Source organism: Primulina tabacum, chromosome 14, assembly GCF_025594145.1.
Source record: "Primulina tabacum isolate GXHZ01 chromosome 14, ASM2559414v2, whole genome shotgun sequence".
Classification (NCBI taxonomy): Eukaryota; Viridiplantae; Streptophyta; class Magnoliopsida; order Lamiales; family Gesneriaceae; genus Primulina; species Primulina tabacum.
This window is the reverse complement of record NC_134563.1, coordinates 9387915-9396709: the sequence shown is the minus strand read 5'-3', so window position 1 is coordinate 9396709 and position 8795 is coordinate 9387915. Positions and strand designations below refer to the sequence as shown.

General features: G+C 31.8%; 1 protein-coding gene across 1 annotated transcript; it reads right to left on the bottom strand.

Moving 5' to 3' along the window:
- Positions 1-1775: 1775 nt before the first annotated feature.
- On the bottom strand, positions 1776-6688 carry LOC142524103 (putative serine/threonine-protein kinase PBL28). The gene is made up of 5 exons (XM_075627850.1): positions 6512-6688; positions 6221-6318; positions 2639-3252; positions 2371-2558; positions 1776-2114 (listed from the first exon to the last, which is right to left on the bottom strand). The coding sequence occupies exons 3-5, from the start codon at positions 2709-2711 to the stop codon at positions 2040-2042; spliced, it is 336 nt and encodes a 111-aa protein (XP_075483965.1). The 5' UTR covers positions 2712-3252; positions 6221-6318; positions 6512-6688; the 3' UTR covers positions 1776-2039.
- Positions 6689-8795: the final 2107 nt, after the last annotated feature.

Below are 8795 nucleotides of genomic sequence, written 5' to 3'. Positions count from 1 at the left end.
ATCATGTTCATATATCTTGCTAGATCAGACAAATTTTGTCATCTTAGACTTGCCTTTGTCTACCACGATTGAGTATTTGCCTCGGAAGAAATACACTCATTATTGCCGAACCTTAGGCGAGTTCTATCATTGACCGGCTTTTGCAACTCGTGCATCTTCTCAATGGGGCGGCATAATAATTGTTCCAAGTATTGACTAAAAGTTTCAATCATTTGTTTTCATTTAAAATTTCTTGGGACACTCTTCGCATATCATCATTTTTAGTCGCTAGTAGACTGATTTTTACTTTCAGACTATCAACTTGCTTTAGCAACGAGTTTCAATTTAGGCAATGGATAAATCATAAGGTTGAAGTAAGTTGTTACAACTTTTGTAAAACCAAAGTCTTATAGTGAAATCCTTTCGTAAGTGGAAGAAAGAGTGACATAGAAGCTTGAGTCTCTGAACATTCATAAAAAACACTTATGTTATTTCTTTACTTCATTTATTTATCTTATTTAAATTGCCTTATTTGAGTATAAATTAGTCATAAGATTCATAGGAACGTTTCCGCACAATCTGTGGTCTAATCGTTTCTTAATAGTTGAGAAAATCTGATCTTGATATTTAACACATATCAATATCGGTCGCACTATTTGACAGAGTTTTAGAAGAAAATTTTTAAAAAATTTATTCATCTCCTTCGAAACTCTAGTCTGAAATTCTAACCCGATGATAACACAACAATTGTAAATGAGTCAATTAACCCTTTCTCATTGGCCTAGTTACCTAAATATTCTTCTATAAAAAAAATAAAATCAATTTCGTTGACAATCCCAAGTCTAGATGACCATGTCCAAGATCAAATCCATTGAAATCCAACCACGTGGATTATACAAAATATAACAAAAAAATATTTCAGTACGAAAAATTAAATAGAACACAAATGTGTAACCCGAAATAGTATTAATGGCCTTCTAAACCATACCCAAATGTATTAGGTGAGTCTGATACCAATTGATGAATCAATCACTTGAAGTTTTATTAAAAAACATATACTAAATTATAATGGTGCAACTTCTATTTTTTAAACTATATCGCAATCAAGCATCAAGGTACAATCGTCCTCATAATAATTATTGCTTCTTAATATATATAATGGATGCCATAAAATGATGAATATATAAAACTGGTCTCGACTTTGAATACTCGTTGCATAAATGAAGCTCTTATTATTATTACTAGCTAGCATGTCATAATCTATTATTGCATTATTAAGAATGTTGTTATTATAGTAATATCTCTGTCATTTGGTATGAAAACTTCTTTATTGAAAAAACTAATAATTTATTTCGTATATATCTTAATCAAAAAAAATTGAAATAGAAAATCGTTCACCCAATCCTTATTAATTAATTAATTTTTAACACGCACAACGCGCTTGCTTAACCACTATAAACAACACGAGTGCATGACTGTGTGTGTTCTATTTTGAAAATCAATATTAATTTTTGCTAAATTTCGAGCACTCAACGATTGTGTTTCAGTTGATGATTCAGCATAATACACAACTAAAAAACTTATTTGTCTTAATTAATTTTCAGCATAATACACAACTAAAAAGTCTGTCTGTCTTAATTGATTTCACATGCATTTTATATATGCAATACATTTAACTACCAGTGTTCACCGGCACTGAAGCGATGGAGCATTAAATATTCAATTCTCCATAAATATACAAGTACATTTATCTCATGAACAACAACTACTGAAACATGACAATCATATCTGGCATGTATGATATGCTGATCTTTTATTCACTTTGACAATGTAATATGAATTTAAGAATTGGAGACTAACACCTATGTTCTGTGCTGCATACCGTTCGAAAACAACAATTTTTATATCGTTATGTGTATGCATAGCCATCCCAAGTCCTTTAGAATTAGTATACCTATTAATTCGAAGTTCCTTTACACATTCTGACATCGTGGGAAGTTCTCTGCTGTCTAACCGGACACATCTCGATGCTAAATTCGCAAACATGGCTATCGACTCCATCATGTATTATCCCGTTCCATTTCTTGATTGATCACCTTCTTCAGCTTCTTCATGTCATTCAGAATGTGTCTAACCTGTGACAGTTTCAAGCACACGAATGGTAATTTGGTAACGCTTGTAATAATTTCAACTGGTTTCTGAACATTCTTAATTGATCCTCAGAAAGTCAGGTGATTCTGAAGTACATGTAATACCAAGTTTTGTTCACTTGGTCCTTGGTTCAGGTCTACTGCCCTTCTTGTCAAAAGCTGGAGTAGAACGACTCAAAACACGTATACATCACTCTGTAAAGGGAGTTTTCATGTTTCAAGAATTCGTGCTAGAACATACCTCTCTAGAACACACTGTTACTTTGTATACTCGACCAAATCCATCCATTCCTAATAATAAATTTTCATCCCTAAAAGAACAAGTTGCCTCCGCCATTTCTCTGAGAGTAAAGACAGATGATGCATTACGCCTTTCCGCTGGTGGAATCCCACATTCATTTTTCCAGTATTCCAGTGGCTTATATATCCCTGCAAATCAAAAATTTTATTCCAAACAAAGATAAAAAACTTGTATCAACATAAATCGAAAATCGGGAACTGAAACATACAGGGATTGATCTGATCTTCAGACTTGCTTCTCCTAAGCTTGTTCCGAGCAGAGACTAAACCAATCAAAGACATTGTAAAAAAAAAAACATATTGGCTACAACATGATGGTTAAATTGTTTGTCAAATAAATTTTTTAACAAGATGGATTTCTTCAAATTGAATTTAAAATGAATTATGCAAACAAAAATGTATAAAACATTTGAGACAACAATGTAGTGAATAAATATGATTAACAAAGAGAACAAAGGTAAGGGTTTGAAAGCCAAAAGAGTTTCAACTTTTGAAGTTGCCAGTGTATCCTCTTGTTCAAATATATAGAAATCAAACCCATATAGTTCTAAAAAGACAAAAAAAACGGGGAGGGAAGGGCTTGAAATTTTTAAGTTGCCTACGTATCCTCTTCGGGTGTAGAAGAATCAAAGCCCACGCAGTTCTCTTACCTTTTTAACCCTTCTTACCTTAGAGAGTGGCGTAGCTCAATCACTCTCACCCATGCACCTCATAGTTGTTCCTTCCATATGAATTGTTCTGGCTCGTCAGGCTCAACTGGAAATGTTGTGTTCGATTTGCTGCCTTCGTCCAGTAATATAGTGATGCTTGGGCCTCCTAATTCCTGGGAAAAATGGTTGAGCGTTTCTCATTTCTCATTTCTCAATGACCATATATACATGTCCCTAATAATCCCAAGAGAAATTGGAGCCCAACATTTACAACTTCTTTTTACTAAAAAGACTATTTGATAATTTCCTTCTGGAAGCTGACTTCAAATTAAATAACATGAAATCTCCTGGGATCCAAATTATACTAAATAGCCTCTGAATTTCCCTAATTCTCTAACATAACATCAGCAGATATTCGATTCGTCGAACCAAACGATTCAAACATATACTAAAACAAAAACATATTCATTTCATTTTCTTATATTGGAGTTTGGATACAACCTGTGAGGAATGTCTTGTATTCAGTCAAATGCACTATAGTAAGTACTCCAGCGAGTATTGGCAATTGATTGCTCAAACAGCAGAACGCCCTGTCCTATGTGGCTGGCTTGGATGTCAATGATCAAAATATGGCATTTGGAATGATAGAATCTAAATCTTTAACTTCCACTCGGTAAGTTTTTGGTATGAGGAAAAACGATCGATACTTAGATTTATGGAGAAGTCATGTTGGAACTAAGGTAAAACTAGTTGAATCATAAAGTATCATGAATGCTTTTGTCAGAAAGAATAGTCTTTTCTGGAAAAAAAATGTATACATATTTTTTTGAGAACACACAGATATTCTTCCAATGGTTTCTATGAGTTAAGTTCCATTAAATACACACTATGTAATGTGTGTCTGGGTGTCGTAAGTCAGCATTGTCCTCTTTTATTCAGTTTCTTTTGAATAACCTTGGTGCTAACATGAATCTAGTTTTTGATAGTAACCAAAGAGGCAAGATGCTACATCTTTTCAACCCCGATAATTCCTTAGATGTATGTGTCAGCTGTCAAAATATACAACCGCCTTTTTTTTTTTCAATTTTCAACAAACACAATGCTCATAATGGGGATTCAACCAAAGTTATACTCAAAAGTAGAAATTCGTACTCATCAAACAATCAGCTCTACTCAATGTCAAGTATAAATCAAGTGTGTGGGTGAACTAGACAATCATCTTTTGAGGAAGATCTTCAAAATCAGCTAACTGAAAGACAGAAATGGAGAGTCTCGTTCAAACTTTACCCTGCAATCTTCAGTATAGGTAGCTTTTTCCAAATCTATATGGTTCATGGTTGGTAGCTTTCACTCTAATACCTTCATTTGTTAGGTAGCTTTTTCCGGCTAGAGCTTCACACTAACCTTCAATTTGCATAGGTAGCTTTTTCCAAACACAAAAGCAGTACGGATTTTGTTTCCTTACTGCCCCTTTTTTTTTTTCAATAAACCTTCATATGATTTTTCTTTGAGCACAAGTGATTAGACTATAGGGATGGATTAAATCCAAAGTCACAAGTAAATTCCATTTTCTACATTTCAAAGAGCCTCAAAGTCAAATCTCACAAAAAAAGAGTTGCATAGCGCGTGCAAAGTAATTGATTTTGACCAAACTCAAGCCAATCCAAATCAATTTTCCAAATTTTTACGTTTGAGCATAACTGACCGTGAAGCACACATTGAGCAAGATATCGTTAAATTGAACATTTATGCAAAAAAAAAAAAATTAATGACACATACACCTAAGGATTTCTAAGGGTTTCAAAATTTAGATCACCAACCACCTTAGTCAGCAAGTTGAATTTCTATTGCAACACATTATTCTAAATCAGTTTCTACGTAACTTCTGGCTTTAATACGAAAGATAAGCGAACGGATATACTAATTGAACTTTCAAATCTGAAATTTTAATCATGGCTAGGTCCACGTATTGATTAGTTTAGTTTTTTTCTATTTGAACTATCAAATCTGAAATTTTATTAATGGCTAGGTCCATATATTGATTTGTTTAGTATTTTCTATGATTCAGTGGTGTCTTTCACTCTATCGTTTCAACGTAACTTCTGGCTTTAATGCAAGAAGATAAGCTGCTAATTCATGGCAACGGATATACTAGTTGAACTATCAAATCTGAAATTTTATTAATGGCTAGGTCCATATATTGATTTGTTTAGTTTTTTTTATGATTCAGTGGTGTCTTTCACTCTTATCGTTTCAACGTAACTTCTGGCTTTAATGCAAGAAGATAAGCTGCTAATTCATGGCAACAGATATACTAATTGAACTATCAAATCTGAAATTTTATTCATGGCTAGGTCCATATGTTGATTTATTTAGTTTTTTCTATGATTCAGTGGTGTCTTTCACTCTTATCGTTTCAACGTAACTTCTGGCTTTAATGCAAGAAGATAAGCTGCTAATTCATGGCAACGGATATACTAATTGAACTATCAAATCTGAAATTTTATTCATGCCTAGGTCCACATATTGATTTGTTTAATTTTTTCTATTTGAACTATCAAATCTGAAATTTGATTAATGGCTAGGTCCATATATTGATTTGTTTAGTTTTTTCTATGATTTAGTGGTGCCTTTCACTCTATCGTGGAGGTTGATTTTTTCGCATCATATTTATGGTTAGCTCCAAATATTGGTATATAGCTGACTTTTTTCAATAATATTTGCTTCTTTGTTCTTTTCGACTATTAATCAGACATCGTAAAAAATTTCTAGGGAAACAAATTTTCAAAACCGTAACCAAAAGTCCATTAAATTCTGTAGTTCGAAAAACTAAACTATCGTAAAAAATTTCTAGGGAAACTAATTTTCAAAAACGTAACCAAAAGTCCATTCATCTCAAAACTATCGTAATAAATTTATAGGGAAACTAATTTTCAAAACTGTAACCAAAAGTCCATTCAACTATGTAGTTCGAAAAACTCAAGTTATTTATGTAAGAAAAAGAGAATTTTAAAAAGATGAAGCATTGTACCTGTGCAGAAGATTCAAAGATTACTGGTGGATTTAATTTTTGTGTGAAAACAATTAGAGACGCAAGAAAACCAAGAAGATCGAGCTTTAGGCTCGGACTTGGTAAAGTACCCGGTTGGATTAGGCGCAAAAGTAACAATCTTGAACGGCTTCGTCCTTTTCAATTTCTTGGAACTTGGACGATGTGAAACTGGTAAGATTTCTTCATTCTGTTTGAAGAAGGAAATTTTATTCAATATTCGTCTCATTACTGCCGTATAAATCAAGAAACAGGACCAGAAAACACACAAAAACATAAACCCAGAAGAATCCGATTAAAGATGCAGAAAGACAGCCCCTCATCGCTTCGACAAAAAAAAAAAAACCCGCCATTAACAAGCAACCAGATGAAGGCTATAATACCTGTGGCGATTCTTGAAAGAACGTCGAAAAGAAGATCCTTCCTGCCTTTGCCTGAGAAGACATCGTTAATGGTGATGAAGACTCGGAATCGGCAGGCAGCGTGCTGTGTTGCGTAAACATTAGAATTTCGAATGACAAGGTAGATAAATATATATAAGGTCGGCGGAGTCCGAGGAGAGAGAATCTGAGATTTTTCGGGTTCCGACGATTTTTTTTTTGTTTTATCCTACAATATATATATATATATATATATATATATATATATATTTAATTAATATCTACCCATTTAATTTTATTAATTTCTTCTTCAGAATGATCATTATCATTATCAAACTCTTTATTAAGAGTATTCAAATTCAGATTTTTAAATTTTTTTCTAATAATTTTTCTATATCAGAAACAGAAGATTTAAATTTAAAATCCTTGATATCTGGAGGGGATTGAATAGAAGAAGTAGCAATAGAAACAATATTAGTTTCTTCTTCTTTAGTTTGAATATGAACATCTGGTTTAATTTGATTAATAGCCAGAATTATTTTATCAATACGGTCATTAAGAGAAACTATCTCTTCTCCTATTATCGTAAGATACAAATTTGTATAATTCTGTTTTTCAATTATCTGATTAATATGTTTAACAGTTATCTGTAACATATCATTTTCAAATAATTTTGAAAAAGCAGTAAAATTTAAAATTTTATTATTCTTTTCTATAATAAAAGATTGTTGAGGAGGATAGAAAGATTTTTGAATCTGTCCTGTAGAAAGTTTATAATTTCTTTCAAGAATAGAAATATAATCTATAATAAATGTTTTAAAAAACCAAGGAACAAAATGAATCAATTTATTCTGGTTTTCACAATATTTATAAAATTTCACAACAATATAATTAAACTCATCTTCAGAAAAACTTTTAAAGTACCAATTTCTGAAAGATTCCCATTTGGGTAAATAAAATTCTGCATTGATCCTTGCCCTAGCAAGAGATCCTTAAGTAAAATCAATTTTAGTTTTACTATCCATTAAATACTAAAATTCATTTCTGAAACTGTATCAGTTTCTCTAACTTTTTGAAAGTTACTTTTATGCACAATATTATTCTGATTAATAATTAATTCATCTACTGTATCTTGTACAGGAGACTCAACATCTTCTCTTATCTGAGAAGTAGAAGCTCTAGAAGTTTGAGGAATATCCACCAAATAATCTAAAGGCGAAATAAAAGAATGACTAGATCTTGATCTAGTATAGATAGAAGATGGCAATAATCTTCGTTGTTCATTATTAAACTGTATTTGAACAGATCTTTCATTATTCTGAATAACTTGTTGTAAATCCCTATTTATTATAGGATTTCTAGGAACAGCTTGTTCAATTATCCAGTTTTCTGAAATTCAATTTCTTCCCATTTTATAGATCTACGGGTTGTAATATTAGATCTATTAAAATTAGTTTCTATAAGAATAGTTTCATTTAATTTTTTATCTATTCTTTTACACATAGGATTCAGTGTAAATTATGGCTTATAATAAATACGATAGCAGATACATATGACTTCTGTGCCAGGAGTATAATTATAACCATGAGTTTTAACATTTAATGTTAAAGAATCTAATATATTAATATCAGACAAAGATAAAGATAAATTCGGATAAACATCAAAATATACTGGACCATGAGCCAGACTAGATTGAATTATTCCCATAAGGGATTGTTTCCAATTCAAATTTCTACCATCTCTTAAAGTTGCTATGAAGCTTTCTGGTAGTCCTTCTAATGTTAAAGGCCTAAAAGCTATTTGAATTAAACCTATATGCATGAATCTGTAATTTTTCCTATAAGGCAAAATATCTTTATTGTTTAACAATCTAATAACCATTTCATTATTATGAAGTGGTACCGATGATTCTGTAGTTTTAACCACTTGTTTAAAACCAATTTTTTCAAAGGTTCCAAACTTATAGATCATTTTAGATTCTATCTTAGGAATAGTTCATTTATTCAATAAATCTAAATTATCAGGTAAATCATATTCTTCATTCAAACTGTTTTGAACAGTTTCTTTAAAACCGAAAATATTCATTTGAATAAAAAGTGCTAAATTATTATCCAGACTATTTCCATGGCTCTGATACCATCTAGGGCTTGGGATCAAGATGAGGAATATGATACGTGGCGTTGTTACACCAAACTTTTCCTTAGTGGCTTTCGCACACATGGAGGTTATTGGTTTCCAGCCTATATACCATCTTCAACTCTTATTGAGCTAAGAAAAGGAAGAATTT